This window comes from Acinonyx jubatus, chromosome D2, assembly GCF_027475565.1.
Source record: "Acinonyx jubatus isolate Ajub_Pintada_27869175 chromosome D2, VMU_Ajub_asm_v1.0, whole genome shotgun sequence".
In the NCBI taxonomy this organism is placed as follows: domain Eukaryota; kingdom Metazoa; phylum Chordata; class Mammalia; order Carnivora; family Felidae; genus Acinonyx; species Acinonyx jubatus.
Window position 1 is genome coordinate 28769217 of NC_069393.1, and position 21432 is coordinate 28790648.

Consider the following 21432-nt stretch of genomic DNA (forward strand, 5'->3'; position numbering starts at 1 on the left):
TATTCAAACAGACTAACTCCAGTTTTATATTGCTTTAAATATGGCCTCCTTATCTTGTTTCTCTCTTTAGTGGGAACTTTCCAGGGCTTTCTCATGAACGGGTCATCAGGGAAGGCCTCTCTGGGGAGGGAACATTTAAGCTGAGAACTGAGAGACAAAAAGGAGCCAAGTATGCAAAGAATACTCCCAAGAATGCAGGGAAGAACATTCCTAAGCAGAGAAAACAGCAAAAAAAAAAAAAAAAAAAAAAAAAAAGGTGATAGAAAAGAGTATATTCATTAATAACCTCAGAGGAGTCTAGTCACTGAAGAAGTAGAGAATGGAACCGTGTGAGGGTAAAAAGGTTAGGCAGAAGCCAGGGCATGAATGGTTTTGTAGACCATAGTGGGCAATTTGGGTTTTTTAGTCCATGAACAACATGAAGTCTTTGAGGTATTTTAATTAGGGATATGTTATCTACCTGGTTTGTGTTTTATAAAGAGCATTCTAAGGAATTAATTGGCAAATCTGTATTATCTGCTGCTGCTTACCAAGTACTCCAAAATTTAGTAGCTTTGAACAAGGAACTTTTATTATCTCATAGAGCTCTTGTGGATCAAGAATCTGAGGGTAGGGGTGCCGGCTGGCTCAGTCAGCAGAGCATTTGACTCAGTCTCAGGGTCATGAGTTCAAGCCCCATGTTCAGCATGGAACCTACTTAAAAAAAATTTTTTTAAAAAGAATTTGAGAGTAGCTTAGCAGAGTGCTTCTGGAAGAGGGTCTCTCATGAGGTTGAAGTCATCTGCAAATTTGGAGAGTATGGAGTGGAGCTGGAAGGTTTACTTCCCAGGTCATTTGCAGGAGATTCATTGATGGTTGTTTGCTAGAGGCCTTGCTTTCTTATCATAGGACTTAGGTGTTTTCCCATGCCCTGCCATGGCCATAGTAAGTCAATCAAAAGATAACAAGGAAACAGCTAGAATGTCTTTTTGGGGGGGTGGCGGGGGGAAGCACAAGCAAGGGAGGGACAGAGAGGGGAGGTGCGAGAGAGAGAGAATCCCAAGCAGGCTCTGAGCTGACAGTGCAGAGCTTGATTGTGGGTCTCAGTCTCTTGTACAGTGAGATCTTGACCTGAGCTGAAATCAAGAGTTGGATACTTAACTGACTGAGTCACACAGACGTCCCAACAGTGTCTTTTAGGGTGTTAGCTTTGGAAGTTGCTACACAAGTGAACCCTATTCAGTGTAGGAAGGTTCTGTGCAAGTGTGTAAATACTAGGTGGTGGCAATCATTGGAGATGTCTTGGAGATGACTACAGCAATATCCTATATCTCTTCTTCACTAAAAATATCATGTTAAAGACACTATATTGGCATTGTAAAATATATCTATCTCAGCCTTATCCAATATAGTTAATATTTAATATAATCTAACATAGTCGTGTATTTTTGTAAGGAGGAAAAGAAGTCCTTTGTGAACTTTATTAACAAAATAATGCTGTTAAGTATTAACATTGTTCATTATGGAATATATCAACAGAAAAGTTCATAAAATATAAAGTACAGTTTACCTATAATTGTAAAGAAAACATTGATAAAGCAACTACCCAGGTCAGAATATTCTTTGATTCCTGGAAGCCCAAGAACTTCCCATCCTGACTTTTGTGGTAATAATTTTCTTGCTTTTCCTGCCCTCCTACTCACATATTACTCACATGTTGTTTGGCTTCATTATTTTGAATCTTGCCCTTACATAGTACCTTGCACATTTGCTGAAACAAATAGCAGAGACTGGTTCCCAATACTTGGTATTGACAATTGACATGGGTTCATTAAATCTATACCTGTTGCATATTTCTGAATCCTTTACTTTCTTGCCTATTTAGTAGCAAAGGGTAAAAATATCCTTAGGACATGGCAGCTGGCTCTCCCTAGAGTGAGTCATCCAAAAGAAAGCAAGGTAGTTGGGTTAAGTGGTGGGATTCTAGATGATCCTTCCTTCCTACCTTCCAAACCTTCTCTTAAGCAATAATAATTACACAGACAGAATTTAGTGTATACCTCTTTTTTTTTTTTTTTTATTTTTTTTTATGAAGACAAAAATGAAATCTACCATTCAAAGATTTTGGTAGCATCATTCTGTTGCTATTATTGATTTAAGTCTTCAGGGGTTCTTAAGGACAAAAAAGAGTAGTTAGCATTTTCCATGAAGCAGCTATAGTAAAATTACTTTCTTATTTTCCCTTTTGCAATACTTATCTCAGAATAAAAGAACATTTCAATACATCGTGATACATATCTGGCACTTTTCACAAATACAAAAGCAATCCAGAGATAAGGAATGAAGTAAAGCACGGTTGCTAAGCAACTTAATGAAAATTTGGTGTCTACTAATGAGAAGTCAAAAGTGTAATCTTGATAACAAAACCAAGAATTGATTTTGTATATCTGTGAAAAAGAAAAGCTAGGTCTTGTAAAAGCTTGTATGTCCTAGAGAAATCAAAATATTAATCAAACTTTATTTTTTGCAAACTTTCCAAATTATCTTATTTAATATATTCATATGTTCATTGCTAGTGCCCAAAGCACTGCCCAGCACATAGTCAACACTGAAAAATTTTTGTTGAGTGAATGAACATAGAGCTTAAATAAGTCTTATAGAATATTGAATATTTTGAATTTGAATTGGTATCTTCGAATAGTATTGCCGTGGTGTTCATTATTAGCTGTTTTCTGAGGCATGCAAAACTTGGAGTATGAGAATTAATAGTCTGATAAAATTGTCCATCTCAAATTTGAACTTTGATACGGGTCAAATAAAAAATTGAGAGAATTAGGTCTCCATAGTCTACATCCTTTTTTAGGACTTTAGAGCAGATTATTTTGAATGGCACTAGCGTTACTGAGTCTTACAGGGATGCTTTATGCAGGAATGAAGTAAAGGGATGGGGTAGAGGAAGACCAATCATTTTAAATGAAGGAATTCAGTAAACAATTAACTAGTGGTTTGCAGTGTTCCATTTTTACTCTTCGTCCTGTACAGTGTACATTTATCGTGTATTTGATATTCAACTTTAACCTAAATCAAACATTGTGATTTTTTATGTAAATCTTTTCACTCTATTTTTCCATGTACGTTTGTTCATGTGGTTGAACTCTATCCTGTTTTTATTGTGCTGCACTTGGCCTCCTTTTCTTGAAGGAGAGACTTATTGGTCCTCTTTTTAATGGTCACACAGAAAAATCCTAGCAGCAAATTCTAACTGGGCAGGACAGGTTTTTCAGCCTTTCTGACATTGTTGTGCCCTTGCTCTTAACACTTTTCTTTGCCAGGTAGTCATTAACCCTCCCCCATAATTGTTAGCCTTTCGCAGATGTTTCTGACTCTGTTCTCTGCTGTCATGTCACTGTGAGTCTTGTCAAGGACTAGTTATCTTGTTACTCTGTAGATTTTGGTGGAAAGGATGGAGTCTCTTGGATACAGTAGGCTCTGTTAACTCCCTATACTACTAACTCCATGAGCGCTTGCGCGTGTGCACACACACGCTCTTAAGCCTCTGAGGTGGTGGGAGGAGTAGGGACAAGAATTCAAACAGTACACTGCCCAGATGGCTCCAGTGCCTGATCAGTTCACGACAGGAATCAGTTTATGGATTCTCCTCTATAGGATTGTTTTGTGGTCAGTAGAGCAGGTGTGGCAGTAAATATATACAAGTGAATATTTTATTGCCTGCTCTGGTCTGAGGTGAGCAGAGTTTTAGGGTAAGAAGAAAGCCAAGTATCCACAAGTTTTCAAACCATGTTGTCTGGATTTATATATGTATATAACCTTTGAATACTTTCCTTTCCCTGTTTGGTTCCTTTGTTCCAAGGTTCTGTCCTCGATGTCTTTGGGCTGTATCATGTTGCTGCATATTTCTGTCCCCAAATCAGACACTTCTCTGAAATATTACTATGGTGTGTAATAAAGGGAGTATAATGTCCTGGGCTACTTGTTTGGTTTCTGTGATACCTTGATAATGTGAGAAGAATATTTATGCTTCCTTATTTAAAATTAGGCAGAAGCCAAGAAGTTGATGCTAACTCTCAGCTAATGTTGAACAGACATTTTTCACTGTCCTTGCCTTTTTTTGTTATAAAACATATTTTTCTTGAATTAAGACCACCATTAGAACTACTTTTATAGAGTTCGTTTATTAAGGAAACTTATTATTCAGGTATAATATACACAAACGAAATTACACAAGTCTTCATATATAGCGCAGTTAAGCTTTACAAAGTGAACACTCCCATGTAACCACCAGCTAGATCAAGAAGAACACAGCCAATTATTACCAACACCCTAGAAGTCTCTCGCATGTACCCAGTCATTATCCCCAAAGGTTGAAGCTTATTTTATTATCATACATAGGTACTTTTAAATTGTCTTTACCAAAGGGTTGTGTTGTTTTTGTTTGATTGTTTGTATTTATTGGTTTTTTTGGTTGGTCACCATTATTTTGTGCTGAAAATATTGCTCAATTTTTTCTCCCCTGTGACTATTAATAAACTCAAAAATGATCTCGCCTTGGTAATAGACTCCATACATGATGCAGATATTACTCCTAGCTGTGATTCTAAACTAGTCCTTCGGTGGGCCCCAGGTCTTCAGTGGCGCTGGTGCAGAACCCTAATCACCTGACATCTTTACAACTGAGATTGTATTAGAAGGACTGTTCTATTTGTTGTTGTTTTTTTTTCCTTAAGAAAAGTAATGTAGTCCTATATTTATGCAACTATTAAATTAAAATTCAAAACTAAATCAAGGTCAAGTATCCAAACTGAAACTTAAAACCCTATATAAAATTAAAATTAAGTTTTAAGTCACTTGGCCTTTTGGCTAAGATCAAGTATAGTATCTGTACCTATATTAAATGGGGTTTGGAGCAAGGAGATGGAATAGGAGCTTGCACCATCCACTCCACACATTGACCTGGTATTGAAGTACTTACAGGAACCATACTTTAAAAAAAAAATTTTTTTTAATATTTACTTATTTTTGGGAGAGCCAAGTGGAAGGGGGGGCAGAGAGAGAGAGAAACACAGGATCCAAAGCGGGCTCTGTGCTGACAGGCTGACAGCAGTGAGCCCGATGTGGGGCTCGATCCCACAAAACACGAGATCATGACCTGAGCCGAAGTTGGACACTCAACTGAATGAGCTACCCAGGTGCCCCCTCCCCTTTTATTTTAATTCCAGGTATAGTTAACATGCAACGTTATATTAATTTGAGGTATACAATGCAGTGGTTCAAACATTCTGTACACTAGTCACTGCTCATCAAGCTAAGTATACTCTTAATCCCCTTCACCTGTTTCACTCATTCCCTGCCTACCTCCCCTCTGGTTAACATTAGTTCTCTATAGATAAGCGTCTAGTTTGGGGGTTGTCTCCATTTTTTTTTCTTTGTTTTGTTTCTTAAATTCCATGTATGAGTGAAATCATAAAGGTATTTGTCTTTCTCTGACTGACATATTTCACTTAGTATTATACTCTGTATCTAGCTCCATCCCTGTTATTGCAAATGGCAAGATTTAGTAATTTTTTTTTAAATTTTTTAATGTTTGTTTATTTTTGAGAGAGAGAGAGACAGAGACAGAGTGTGAGTGGGGGAGGGGCAGAGAGAGAGGGAGACACAGAATCCAAAGCAGGCTCCAGGCTCTGAGCTGCCAGCACAGAGTCCGACGTGGGGCTCAAACTCACAGAATGCTAGATCATGACCTGAGATGAAGTTGGATGCTTAACTGAATGATCCACCCAGGTGCCCCAGTTTCTGTGTTGTTTTTTTTTAAGTTTTATTTATTTAAGTAATCTCTACATCCAATGTGGGGCCCAAACCCATGACCCCAAAGTTAAGAGTCACATACTCTTCCAACTGAGCCAGCCAAGCATCCCTTATTCTTTTTTTTAATGGTTGAATAATATTCCTCATCTTCTACACATCTGCTTTATCCATTCAATGGACATGTGGGGTGCTTTCATACTTTGGCTATTGTAAATAATGCTGCAATTAGGATAGGGCTGCACATATCTTTTTGAATTAGTGTTTTCGTATTCTTGGGGTAAATACTCAATAGTAGTATTACTGGATCACATGGTAATTCTATTTTTAATTTTTTGAGGCCCCTCCATCCTGTTTTCCACAGTGGCTGCACTGTGTTCCCACCAACAGTGCATGAGGGTTTATTTTTCTCCACCTCCTTGCCAATACATATTATTTCTTGTGTTTTTGATTTTAGCCATTCTGACGGGTGAGGTGATATCTGGTTCTGGTTTTGATTTGTATTTCCCTCATGATGAGTGATGTTGAGTATCTTTTCATGTGTTTGTTGGCCTCTCTATGTCTTTGGAGAAATGTCTGTTCGTTTCTTCTGGTTTGGGGATGTTGAGTTGTATCATTTCTTTGTATATCTTGGATACTAACCCTATATTGGATATGTCATTTGCAAATATCTTCTCCCATTCAGTAGGTTGTCTTTTACTTTTGTTGATTGTTTCCTTTGCGTAAAAATTGATTACTTTCAAATTTAAAAATCGATCTTAAATTTACTTTCTGAGATAATGATGTTTAACAACCCTGGGCAGACCCAAACTAAGTTTGGATGTTAAAACATTCAATTAAAAATGTTCGACACCTACTGAAGCATGTTGGGCAGAGAAGTGACAGGGTTAATATTATTACGGCAAAAACTTTATAAATTTCAAGAAAGGTTGATTAAATAAGCATGGGATTGGGGTGCCTGAGTGGCTCAGTCTGTTGAGTGATGCTTGATTTTGACTCAGGTCATGATCTTGAGGTTTGTGGGATCGAGCCTCTGGTTTAGCTCTGCCCTGACAGCATAGAGCCTGTTTGGAATTCTCTCCCTTTTGTTACCCATGTCTCTCTCAAAATAAATAAACATGTTTTAAAAAATAAGCATGGGATTGTTTTGGAGCAGAATCTTCTCAAGGGCATTTACTCTTAGTTGCATGCTGAAATGGAATTCTTCATGTATAGTTTGGATCCAATATTAGAAATTATAAAGAAAACATCTGAGGGGCGCCTGGGTGGCTTGGTCGGTAAAGTGTCCGACTTCGGCTCAGGTCATGACCTCACAGTCCGTGAGTTCGAGCCCCACGTTGGGCTCTGTGCTGACCGCTCGGAGCCTGGAGCCTGTTTCGGATTCTGTGCCTCCCTCTCTCTTTGCTCCTCCCCTGTTCATGCTCTGTCTCTCTCTGTCTCAAAAATAAATAAACGTTAAAAAAAAATTAAAAAAAAAAAAAAGCATCTGAGAACTTGCTTAATATTTAAAGATGCTAAGATAAATAAATAAATAAACTCTTAGAAATTCTTTGCTTAAAATACTCCAGGGGCACCTGGGTGGCTCAGTGAGTTAAGCGTCTGACTTCGGGTCAGGTCATGATCTCATGGCTGGTGAGTTCAAGCCCCGTGTAGGGCTCTGTGATGACAGCTCAGAGCCTGGAGCCTGCTTTGGATTCTGTGTCTTCCTCTCTCTCTCTGCCCCTCCCCCACTCGTGCTGTCTCTTGCACATGCACCCACAGAAATGTTAAAAAATTTTTTTAAATACTTGAGTTAACAATAAATCTTTTAGTTATTGTTAATTTCTTAAAAATTGAATTATATTTAAAAAATTGAATTATATATATATATATATATCTAATAGTGTAATCTATTTCATCATTGTTAACCTAGTAACCAAAAATTGATACTATGAGTGAACTTACATTGTAACTAATTACATTGGTTTCTTTTAAATGTTTATTAACCATTTGGGGTGCTTGGGTGTTTCAGTCAGTTTAGTGTCCAACTGTTGCTTTCAGCTCAGGTCATGATCCCAGTTTCTTTGAATTGAGCCCCAAGTCATGCCCCTCACTGAGAGCAGAGCCTGCTTGAGATTTTCTCTCCCTCTGCCCCTCTTACCTGCTCTCTTTCCCCCAAATTAAAAAAAAAAAAAAAAAAAAGTTTTATTAACCATTTGTATTTCTTCCATGAATTCACTCTTCATAACCATGTTTTATTTACATTATCTTTTTTTGTGGTGTGTGAATAAAACTTCTATTATATAGTCTGCTATTGTTTAAATACTAGATTTTCTTTTATTTTTTTGTTAACGTTTATCTATCTATTTATTTATTTATTTATTTTGAGAGAGGGAGAGAGCGCACAAACAAGGGGGCAGAGAAAGGAGGAGAGAGAATCCCAAGCCCGCTCAGTGCTGTCAGCACAGAGTCCAATGCCGGGCTCGAACCCAAGAACTGTGAGATCATGACCTGAGCCAAAACCAAGAGTCAGACGCTTAACCAACTGAGCCCCCCAGGCCCCCCAGTAGGTTTTCTTTTAGTCATAGTGCTTGACTGTTATCTTTGTACAGAAGCTTGAAATTCTTATCTGGTCAAATCAATGTCATTTACTTTATACCTTCAGAGTTTTTTTCATCTGGCTGAGGAAGCCTGAGTCTTTACTGGGCTATTAGAAACATAGTGTCTCCCTGTACTTTCATAATTTTATGTATGGATCCCATAGTTAATTTGAATTTTTTTCAGTGATTTAAAATTCCATTTTCTATATGTTCATTTTGGTTGAAATTGTTCCTTGACCCATTTAGAGCAGACCATTGCTTGGCTGATAAAACGTGCTTTGCTATAGCTTTAAAGAAAAAATTGAAATTTAAAAGGACAATTTCCTCTCATTTTTTTTAAACCTTTTTTATAAATACCTAATGTTCTCTGGTTTTTGGAAGTGGTGGGGATTAGACAGCTGCTTCAATAATTTTTTGTTGCCTATATAATTACAATATGACTAGAACCCAAATCTGCCTGCCCTAGGGGAAACCTCTCTAGGTCTTTGAGTTTCTTCTTTCTATGCCCCTAAGCATGTGAAAATACTGTTTACCTATACCTGCCTCCTTAGAAATTATAACAGTAATTTTGTTTCTCAGGACAGTCTTGTCTCCCCAGCAGTTTTCATACACTTAGTAATGAGTTGTCCTGAACCCACACACACACACACACACACACACACACACACCACCAGAGAGTTCTTTAGAATATCCTAGGCTGTCACTCTTGATCCCAATCTTAAGAACTATCCATGGGGAATTTCTATAGGTTGTCCCATCTGGACCATGTTCTTGGAAAATCGTTAAGAATGTACTTTGCAGAGCTATTCATAAAGAGGCTGTAGAGGCAGAATCATGTATAACCTGGGATGAGAGAATTCTATCACAGATTTGCTAAGAAATATTTTCCTAATGATCATCAGATTGCTCTATCTTCTTTCTTCACCCTTTCTCTGAGCGTGCTCTCCCAGTGGTCAACCAATACCTAAACTGCCAAAGGAAATTCTGGGTCCTCGTAGATTTTCTTCAGCAGCTCAAACTTTTGGTTACCCTACATCTTTGGAGAAGCTGGTGTGTGGCAAGAGTTTCCATCACACAGCTTTCCCCATCACTCCTCAGCAATTCATTCAGCCCGTCAAGTGTTCCTTATTGGGTGAGTTCATTCATGGCCGTGTCTTAAGCAGTCACCAGTGTGCTGTTACTATTGAAATGCTACCACTTGCCTGCTTAAGAAGAGCATATAGAAGGAGTAGGGAGGAGACCAAGAGTAATATTTGGAGATGAGGGTCCAGGAAGGGCTTTGGGAAGGTATTGACTCTTGAGCTGCATCTTATATACAGAGTGAACATCATCTTTATGTCAGAGATCCCAGAAATAGAGCCAACTATGAATAATAATTTAATAAAGGAGGTTTTATAAGTCACAGAAGCCATCTGGTATCTGGACAACTAGCAGAATTCTTCCTTAAATAACATCCTTGCCTCATGGGACTTATTTTCCAAAATTCTTAGAATGGTCTTTGTACTCTTTTCTGTGGTGGCAAACTTCTATAGTTCTTTAAAAGGAGTCTCCTCCATAAAGCCTTCCCGCTCTCCAAACAGAGTTAGCCCTGCTTTGCACACTTAACTCATACAGACCCCTTACAAATGTCTACCTCCCCTACAATATCCCGATAGAAAAGTACATGACTAATACTTTCCCCATTAATCAAAATGATACTGTATATTCAATTTTGCATTTGTCTGATTTCCTTTGCAGTGGTACTTAATCGGCTTCCCAGGTGATTACAATTTGCAGCATAATAATTAGACAAAATGACATCTTGCTAACCTGACAGTATTTTGGACTTGCGACTAATTGCTTTATCTAAGTTCACATACTTATTAATTTACATTAATTTATTTCAGATGTTACTAGGCCTTAGTATGCATTGAATATTCATTGTCCCACAGACTGAGTTAACCTCAGAATGGGAGATCTTTTATTTTACAAAATATGTGTCCATTCTTCATTCCTCCGATTATGCAGACTTATTCTTTGCTCTTACATCGTTTCTGACAGTGGCCTGTTTTTTTGAATCCCTGGGTTTGGTACTTTCCAGAGATCTGCCTGTAGCTTATGTCTTGACCTATGATCTCACTGATTGAGTGGCTCTGTTTTGAAACTTGTCACCCATCCCTATGGACAATGAGCACAAGAATCCCAAGCTTGTATTGAGAATAAAATATACAATATGGAACTTTGGCCAACATCATAGGATTATTTTTAAACTTATGATTTTAAAATAATTTTAGACTTATTCAAAAACTGCAAGAATACTGCAGAATTTCTGTATACTCTACATTTTGCAAATGTAGTTTTCAACCAAATTAGCTTTGCTTTATTTTTCTCTCTCCTTCTCTCTCTTTATTCTCTATTTTTTCTTAATACTTTAAAAGTAATTTGTAAACATGATGCCCTTTTCCCCTAAATACATTGCTATGCTTTTCATAAAAATCAGGATGGTGTGTGGTGCCTGGCTGGCTCAGTTGGTAGAGCATGAGACTCTTGATCTTAGGGTTGTGAGTTTGAGCCCCATGAAGTCTTTAAAAAAAACAAACAAACCAGAATGTTGCCTTATATAACCACAATATAATTAAGAAAGTTTTACATAGCCACAGGACAATTATCAAAACTGATTTAATATTATTGTCTAATCTTTAGGTCTTATATCTAACTATCCTTTATGGAAAAAGACAACATATTTTTTCTTGGGTCTGAATTCAATCCAGGATCACTTATATTTGGTTATTTACCACATCTTTTAACTTAAAAACTTTACAATGAAGTAACTTGTCATGAAATGTCTTAGTCACTTAGACCCAAAATGGATCAGAGATTCAAATGTCAGAGTTCAAGCTATGTAATCATTAGTCAAAACATAAAAACATAGTTGTAGGGGCACCGGGGTGGCTCAGTTGGTTAAGCATCCAACCTCAGCTCAGGTCATGATCTCACGGTTCCTGGGTTCAAGCCTTACATCAGGCTCTCTGCTGTCAGCATGGAGCCTGCTTCAGATCCTCTGTCTCCCCCTGCCCTCTCTCCCCTCTCCTGAGCACTCTCTCTCTCTCTCTTTCAAAAATAAACATTTAAAAAATTAACAACAACAATAACAACAAAAAACATAGCTGTAAATCTTTGAGCTTGGATTACACAATTTTTTTCTTAGATAAAACACCAAAAGCACAAGTGACAAGATAAATTGGACTTCATCAAAATTTAAAACTTTTGTGCTTCACACGACTCTATAAAGAAAGGTCAAAAAAACAATAAGAATAGAAGAAAATGTTTGCTAAGCAGATGTCTAATGAGCTTGTATAGAGACTATACGAAAAGAACTCCTAAATATCAATAATAAATGAACAATCCAAACTAAAATGAACAATGTATTTGAACAGACCTTTTTCAAAGAAGATACACAGGTGACCAATAAGCACATGAAAATATGCTCAGCATCATGACTCAGCAGAAAAATGCAAATCAAAGTCAAAATGAGATGCCACTTTACCCTAGAATGCCTATAATTTAAGGACAAGCCGTAACAAGAGTTGTCGAGGATATAGAAATTGGATCCATTTGTACATTCCTAGTGTAATTACAAAATAGATCTTGCACTTTGGAAAATAGTCTGATTGTTCCTTTCTTTCTTTCTTTATGTTTATTTATTTAGTGGTGACTGGGTGGCTTGTATGACTCTTGATTTCCTCTCAGGTCATGATCTTACAGTTCATGAGATCAAGCCCTGCATTGGTCTCTGTGCTGACAAAGAGTAGCCTGCTTGGGTTTCTCTCTCTGCCTCTTCCGTGCCCCTCCCCACTCTCTCTCTCTCCCTCTCTCTCTCTCAACAAGGAAATAAATATTTAAAAAATAAATATATTTATTTTGACAGAGAGCACGCACCCCCCCGTGAGCTGTGCAGGGGCAGAGTGAGGGGGAGAGAGAATCCTAAGCAGGCTCCACACTGTCATTGCAGGGCTTGGTCTCATGAAAACATGTCAACAGAAAAACTTGTTAAATAAATGTTAATCGTAACATCAATCATAACTGCAAAGGTGGAAACAGTCTAAATGGCATGCCCATGCAATGGAATACTTATTTGGCAGTAAAAAGGAATAGACTACCGATAAGTACTACAAACATGAATGAACATAGGCTGAGGAAAAGAAGCCAGATACAAAAGGCCACGTGTTAGAGGATTCCATTTATATGAAATGTCCCAAATGAGCAAAGTCCATAGAGGTCAGAAAATAGATTTGGGACCGAAGCAGACAGAGGAAGGAGAAAAAAGTGGCATGACTTCTAAGGGGTTGGGGAGAGGGTGAACGCTGAGTATACAGTAACCAATGAATTCTGTATTTTAAAAGGATGGACTTCATGGTATTTAAATTATTTTACATATATGACAAGTCGATCATATTTATGAAAACTATTTAAAACATTTTTCATTCAGTTTGTGGTGTGTTTTTAATTACACAAACATTTCCCACAGAAGTTTGTATGTACCATTTACCATCTAAAGTGACTGCCACGTGACCACAGATTCAACAGCTTATAAATTAATAAATCCTTCCACTTTCTAAATGATACAATTCTCGAGAAAAGTTTTAAAAGTGGGGATATTTATACTCATTTAAAATCTTCTTTTGAAATGCGTGTTTTCATCTTAATAGTGTAACTTGTATTTTTTGAAATTTTTGTAAAATGCAACCACATTGGGCTTTTGTGGTTTTTAACCATTCATTCAACAAATATTTGAGCTGAAATTCTATGATCAGGAGCCAAGTGTGCAGTAATAAATCAAAGAGACATGAAATAGTGGCTAATATTAATTAGATCCTAGCTCTGTGTTGCTATACATGGGTTAAACTTGCTAAAGTATCCTGAAGTAGTAAATGACCGCCTTTACAAGTTTTTGCTGTTAATTTTTTTTAATTTTTATTTCTTTTTTGAGAGAGAGAGGGAGAGACAGAGTGCAAGCCACAGAGGGGCAGAGGGAGGGGAAGACGCAGAATCCAAAGCAGGTTCTTGGCTCCCAGCTGTCAGCACAGAGCCCGACGTTGGGCTCGGGCTCAATCCCACAGACAGTGATGTCATGACCTGAGCTGAAGTCGGCCGCTTAACCGACTGAGCCACCCAGGTGCTCCAGCCTTTCCAGTTTCTAGTTAATTTAGGTTAAGGTAGACTTCTTAATTAACTGTAGCATATGTGCAGAAGACTACAGAAATGCTAAGGTCACAGGATTTTTCTAAAGTGAGCACCTTTGTGTAATTGGCATCTGATATTACTAGCACCTCAAAAGCACTCTTGTCCCCTCTTATCCCCGATTAAAAGTAGCCGCTGTCCTGTCTTCTAACAGTATGGGTTTCTCTTGCCTGTTTCCAACTTCATCTTAATGCAGTCTTACAATAATTATTCTTTCGTCTTATCTTCCTTTATGCACCATTAGAGTTGTAAGGTTAATTCATGTTTTCTGTAACTGTAAGTCATTCTCATTCTCATTGCTCAGTAGTGTTCTGTTACCATAAATGTTGAAAATTTAGGGAGTTATATTCTTCTGGTGATTGACATTTGAGTTGTTTCCAATTTGGGATAATTATGAATATTGGTGAAATCTTTGGGAAATATAAGAATACATTTTTATTTGCTGTACATCTAGAAGTGGAATTGCTAAATTGCAGGGGTGGGGAGGGTGGGGTGTGCATATGTGCAGCTTTGGTTGATAGGAACACACAGTTTTCCAAAGTGGTTATCTCTTTATAGTCACATGACTAACATACAACTCTTCCAGTCGCTCCACATTCTTATCAATACTTGATATTTTCTTTTTCACTATAGACATTCTAATGGGTGTTTAGTGCCTTTTTTTTTTAAGACCTCTTTCCACTTTTTTTATACTATGTTTAAAAAAACATAAAATTTACCATCTTACCCACTTAACCACAGTGTATAATTCTTTAGCATTAATATATATCCAGATTTTTGTGGCATAAATCTCCAGAACATTTTCATCTTTCAAATCTGAAACTTTATGCCCATTAAATAACTCCCGATTATCCCATTATCACAGCCACTGGTATCCACCATTCCCCTTTTATGTTTTATGAATTTGACTACTTTAGGTACCTCCTATAACTGGAATCCTATAGATTTGCTTTTTTGTGACTGACTTATTTCACTTAACATTGTATCATTAAAGTTCATCCATGTTGTATGTAGCATGTAATAGGATTCGCTTCCTTTTTAAGTCTGGATATTATATAGATATGCCACGTTTTGTTTATCCATTCATCTGTCAGTGGACATTTGAATTGCTTCCACCACTTGGCTATTATGAATAGTGGTGCTATGAACACGCAAATAACTGTTTTAGGCCTTGCTTTCAGTTCTTTCGGATGTAAGCTCCAGAGTGGAATTGTTGGATCACATGGCAGTTCTATTTTTAGTTTTTTGAGGAACTTCCAGACTGTTTTCTATAGCAGTTTTCACTATTTTATCATCACACCAACATATGTGGTGCCTTAAAATTTTCTTACTTTGCTACATGACGAGTAATGTGGAGCATATTTTCATATGCTCATCATCTGTTTGATATTCTCTTGTGTCGAGCCTGTTCAAATCTTTGGCTGGTTTTCTATTGTGTTTTTATTACTCACTTGGAGAAATGTCCTTATATACTTTGGGTAAAAATACTTTATCAATTACATGTATTATAAATATTTCTCCCACTGTATTGCTTGCCTGTATGCCTTCTTAATCTCTTGCTAGTTAATGTTTTTCATGAACAGACGTTCTTAATTATAATATAATCCAAGTTCTTTTTTTTTTTTAATATTTCATTTTTACATAATCTACGCCTAACATGGGGCTCAAATTTACAACCCTGAGATCAAGAGTTCCATGCTCTACTACCTGAGCCAGCCAAGCGCCTGTACAATCCACCTTCTTAATATTTTTCTTTATAGTTATTAAATGTGGTAATCTATTCTAAATTGGTTTTACCTGCTTCAAGGTCATGAAGATGTTTTCTTTCAAAAACGTGTTGTTTTAACTTTCATATTTATATCAACAATATAACTCAAGCTACTTATGTGCAGTAAGGGTCAAGATTCATAATCTGGTAAATCACTTTGCCTTCATTCATTTTCTTGGCCCTTTTTCATCTTTTGCATTTCCATTTGAATTTTGGCACAAGATTGTCAACTTCCACCCAAAACAAAATAAACTCTGATAAGATTTTGCTTGGGATCCCATCACATCTGGAAATCCATTTGGGGAAAATTGGCATCATTATAATAGTGTCTATTCCATGAACATGGTAGTTCTGCATTTATTGAGATCACCTTTAATTTCTTTTAATGTTTTATAGTTTTTATAGACTTACACAGGTATAATACTTGTCTTCCTCCATTTAGACTGCTATGAGAAAATACCAGACTGAGTGGCTTCTATACAACAGAAATATATTTCTCCCAGTTCTGGAGTGTGGAAGTCTCAAATCAGGATGCCAGCATGGGTGGAGCGGGGGGAGGGATGTGGTGGGGGGAGTCCTCTTCTCTTTGTGTTGTCATATGTATGAAGGTGTTAGGGAGTTCTGTGGTGTCTATTTATAAGAACACTAATCTCACTCGTGAGAGCTTCCCCCATGTGACTTAATTACCTCCCAAAGGCCCTACCTTGTAAAACCACCACAACTGGTATTCAAGATTTAATATATGGATTTTTGGTGGTCACAGATCTTCATACCATGGCAGTATTTAAGCAGCATATTGAACCTAGATCTGAATTTAGAGACTCGTTATGCTTAATTTTCTGATGTTCACTGAATGACATTTGGAGAATCTGAGAAAAGCACAGATAACCATGAATAAATAGCGTTTTAGCATTTCCCATACAAAGACTAGATAAATGTAACTTTGTTCTTTGCTTGAAAACTTGAAAATTATCTGGTATAATTTTGTTTAATACATTATATATCATTTTGTATTTGAGATTATTTGAAAGCAAATGTATTCTTATTTGGCTGTAAAAGGACATATAAGTATAGAAAAAAATTTTAATATAAATAATTGTGTTTAGGGGGAAGGTCCTAAAGCCAACTCTACTCAAGGGATGCCTTGGTAGCAATGATTGTTAACCATCTGGAGTGACAGAAGAAAGTGATATTGGGTAACTAACATCTTAAGAAGTTTCATCTCAAGTTTATGTAATATTATTATAGCAACAGAAATGGGATAATAATTTTGCTGTTCGTTACTCCATTTTGGTCACAGGGGTGGGCACCTTTATCATTTACTGATTATGTGCTGATTAATGTGGTCAGTGTCTCTGCTGTGTAAATTTGTGATTTATGGAGGGAGTTTTAAACAGAATTGGTTGGTTTTATGTCTTGTCAACATTTTTATGTAATGTTTTGGTGTGCACTAGGACCACTGGGCTATATTTTAAATACTTCTGAGACCTTTATAGCACCCCATGGGTACGATACAGTGTAAGAAAAATCAATAATTATTCAAAGTTAATTGTTGTATTTTGCATTTACCGTGTCAACTGAACCACCTTAATCTTATAATATGGGTATGCTAGATCCTTGTGATAGCATGGAAAGGTCACAGGAATTTTAGGAGCATTGCTTTATATATTAATTATTCTGTCTAATAAAACCATTCACCCAAGTGCTGAAGTCCATTTTTAATATTGAGGGTCCCTGGTTATTTGCATCTGGCTAGATTTGTCCCGTTGTGGCATTTGTGTAAGAACAAAACAGTTAGGCTCTTTTCCAGGGAATCCTCTGTTGTCTATTTTGCAATACTGTATCGACAGCGAAAGAAACTACAGATTGCTTTCGTCTCCTTTCACAAGTAATAACCACATACCACAGACTCCTGTTCTGCCTGTTGTTTGTTAGTCAAGTAACCTGGGTTACTCTGAGTTGTGTGGAGGCAACTAGTCTAAAAACTAAATAGGCTTCAACCCTTTAAGAAATAGTCATGTTTAAAAAGACCTGAAATGCAATAATACAGAGCTTTAAAACCAATATCCATTGCACTCAAGTTTAGGTTTCTTGTTTTCTATAAACAAATGCACTCTGCTTTTCCAGGTTTTAAGAAGAGGCAGCGATGAAGAAAAAGTTCTCTGTTTGGTTCGGCAGCGCACAGGCCACCATTGTCCAACAGCTGTGATGGTGGTCCTCATCATGGTGTGGGACGGCATCCCTCTCCCCATGGCCGACAGACTGTATACAGAGCTCACTGAAAATCTGAAGTCCTACAACGGTCATCCCACAGACCGAAGATGCACGCTCAATGAAAAGTAATCAAATTTAGTTATTACTGCTTTCCTGTTCAGACCTCTATTATGTAATATTACATTGTTAGTTAACTACCAATGACATGTATTATATGGGAGAACATAAATTTAGGTATTCTAAAACTAAAAATAATGAAGTGGGGTTTTTTTGTTTTTGTTTTTTCTTTAATAGAAATTTGGTTTCATAGTGAGTTGAGACCCTTTTAGGATATTCTCCTTTACTCATTTATTTATTTTTAGTAATCTCTACACCCAACGTGGGGCTCAAGCTCACAGTCAAGAGTCTCATGCTCCACCGATTGAGCCCGCCAGTCACCCCATCCTCTTTCTTGTATAATATAATTAATCATACCTATTTTTCTTTTCTGTCTGCATTTTAAGTGGCATTAAAGAACATTTTTCTTTCTTGCAAGTTATATAGTAGTTCACCCATGGTTTCTTTTAGTTCTTGTTGAAATTGTAAATTTTAAAAACCTGAATTTGTGACGTATTTAAAATTTATGCCAGTTGGGGCACCTGGGTGGCTCAGTCTGTTAAGAGTCTGACCTCGGCTCAAGTCATGAACTCATGGTTCGTGGGTTTGGGCCCCACTTCAGGCTCTGCGCTAACAGTGCAGAACCAGTTTGGGATTCTCTATGGCTCTCTCTCTCGCTCGCTCTCTGCCCTGCCCCCACGTGCTCACTCTCTCAAAATATATAAATAAACTTGAACATTTATGCTAGTCAATCATGGGAGGAGGAGATCTATTTCTATCATTTTTTCCATTTAAGCCAACTCCAGTTACTAGAGAGTATTTAAAGAAATGTCATTACATGGGGCGCCTGGGTGGCTCACTCAGTTGGGCATCCGACTTCGGCTCAGGTCATGATCTCGTGGTGAGTTCGAGCCCCGCGTCGGGCTCTGGGCTGACAACTCAGAGCCTGGAGCCTGTTTTGGATTCTATGTCTCCCTCTCTCTCTGACCCTCCCCCGTTCATGCTCTGTCTCTCTGTGTCTCAAAAATAAATAACATTAAAAAAAAAAAGAAATGTCATTATACAAAATATAAACAAAAATATACGACATCCCCTCTGTAATCTCTACACCCAATGTGGGGCTTGATCTTGGCTTGTGAGTTGGAGCCTACTTAAAAAAAATAAAGAAAAATTAAGAAAAATTCTTATTGACAGAATAGATGCAAGAATATTTCAATGAACTCTTATCATATATACCCCTCACATAGATTTCATTATTGTTAACAATTTGTAAAATTTGCTTTTTTACACATGCACACAAACCTACTTGGGGTGCCTGGGTAGCTCAGTTGGTTGAGTGACCAACTTCGGCTCAGGTCATGATCTCACCGTTTGTGAGTTCGAGCCCCGCATCGGGCTCTGTGCTGACAGCTCAGAGCCTGGAGCCTGCTTCGGATTCTGTGTCTTCCCTCCCTCTCTGCCCCTCCCCTGCTCACGCACTGTCTGTCTGTCTCTCAAAGAATAAATAACAACAACAAAAAAAACTACTATTATTAGTGCTATTTTTATTTTTTAAATTTTTTCTTTCTGGATTATTTGTCAGTTAGTTGCAGGCTTGATACCTTTTTCCTGTAAATACTACTCAAGAGTATATTCTAAGAATGACAAAATTCTCTTACATAACTCCTGTACAATAATCAAAAACAGGAAGACTTGGGGCACCTGGGTGGCTCAGTTGGATAAGTGTCTGACTCTTCCTTTCAGCTCAGTTCATGATCTCGCTGGTTTGTAGATTCTAGCCCTGCGATGGACTGTGCACTGACTGTGAAGGGTCTGCTTGGGATACTCTCTCCCTCTCTTTCTGACTTGAGCTCTTTTTCTCAAAAATAAAACATTAACTTTTTTTAAATCTCATGCCTTGTCTTTCATTGTATTGATATTTTTGAAGTCCTATTTTTTTTAATTTTATTATTACTTATTTACTTATTTATTTTTTAATTTACATCCAAGTTACTTAGCATATAGTGCAACAATGATTTCAGGAGTAGATTCCTTAATGCCCCTCACCCATTTAGCCCATCTCCCCTCCAGCAAACCTCTATTTGTTCTCCAAATTTAAGAGTCTCTTATGTTTTTGTCCCCTTCCCTGTTTTTATATTATTTTGCTTCCCTTCCCTTATGTTCATCTGTTTTGTATCTTAAAGTCCTCATATGAGTGAAATCATATAATATTTGTCTTTCTCTGACTGACTAATTTCACTTAGCATAATACCCTCTAATTCCATCCGTGTAGTTGCAAATGGCAAAATTTCATTCTTTTTGATTGCCAAGTGATACTCTTTTGTGTATATATACCATATCTTCTTTATCCATTCATCCATCAAAGGACATTTGGGCTCTTTCCATACTTGGCTATTGTTGATAGTGCTGCTGTAAACACTGGGGTGCATGTGTCTCTTCAAAACAGCACACCTGTATCCTTTGGATAAATACCTATAGTAGTGCAATTGCTGGATTGTAGAGTAGTTCTATGTTTAAGTTTTTGAGGAACCTCCATCCTGTTTTCCAGAATAGCTGCACCAGTTTGCATTCCCACCAGCAGTGCAAAAGAGATCCTCTTTCTCCACATCCTCGCCAACATCTGTTGTTGCCTGAGTTGTTAATGTTAGCCATTCTGACTGGGGTGAGGTGATATCTCATGGTGGTTTTGATTTGTATTTTCCCCTGGTGATGAGTGATGTTGAGCATTTTTTCATGTCACTTGGTCATCTGGATGTCTTCTTGGAGAAGTGTCTATTCATGTCTTTTGCCCATTTCTTCACTGGATTATTTCTTTTTTGGTTGATTTTTGATAAGTTCTTCATAGATTTGGGATACTAACCCTTTATGTGATATGTTGTTTGCAAATATCTTCTCCCATTCTGTCGGTTGCCTTTTAGTTTTCCTGATTGTTTCCTTTGCTGTGCAGAAGCCTTTTATTTTGAGGAGGTCCCAATAGCACATTTTTGCTTTGGTCCTAATTTTATAGACAATTGCTCAGTTTGAGTTTGATTGCTGCTTGCTAATGTAATTCAATTGAGAAATTATTGGCCGGACTATCATATTTAGTCCATAAGATAAGGACCTACTTTCATTTCATTTGTCCTATTATCAGTGATATTGACTGTTTGCAAAAGCTCTTGTAGGTGTCACGAACTTCTACATTTCCTGTGTTTTTAATTGTTTAAATAACTGTCAACTTTCAGTGAAACTACAATTTTCTTTCCTTTCCATGTGTCATTTCAATGACATAAATGTGTTATTTATTTTTCTATTTGGCAACGTTAATGTCCTTCTGTAATTTCAAATTTAATCCCATTTGCATACCCTTTTTCTTCCTTTTCAAGTTGTTGTAACATTTTGTCATTTTACAATATATCTTCCATCTTGGTAAGAAGATTTAGGGGTACTTAGACGATTCCTCCCCTTCGCAGTATCTTAAATGATACTTTTTGTATACTTTCTTATCATATTCAGTGTTACCTTACGTATTAGACATTTTCCTGATGTTTACAATTTAAAAATACTAATAATAGTTTCAAACTTTACATTTCTGTATTCTTTTTATTGACTTTTTAAAATATGTGTTTTTGTTTGTATTTTTTATCATTACGTAAGAACTATGCACATACTATTCAAGTTTTGAGGATTATGCAATTAGAAACCAAAGAGTGCTTTTTACCTCCTTGGTTTCATATCTTTGTATGAATATTGTAATCACTGTCATCCTTACTATTG

General features: G+C 37.1%; 1 protein-coding gene and 1 pseudogene across 8 annotated transcripts in view; both read left to right on the forward strand.

The window, feature by feature from the left end:
- The window catches only part of TET1 (tet methylcytosine dioxygenase 1), a 134511-nt gene that overhangs the window by 87409 nt on the left and 25670 nt on the right, over positions 1-21432 (forward strand). For all 8 annotated transcript variants that reach the window (XM_053206879.1, XM_027062145.2, XM_027062146.2 and 5 more), the window contains one exon: positions 17494-17705. In XM_053206879.1, coding sequence (XP_053062854.1) covers positions 17494-17705 — 212 coding nt within the window. The remainder of the gene's footprint in view (positions 1-17493; positions 17706-21432) is intronic.
- Positions 4837-4985, forward strand: LOC113600406 (uncharacterized; annotated as a pseudogene).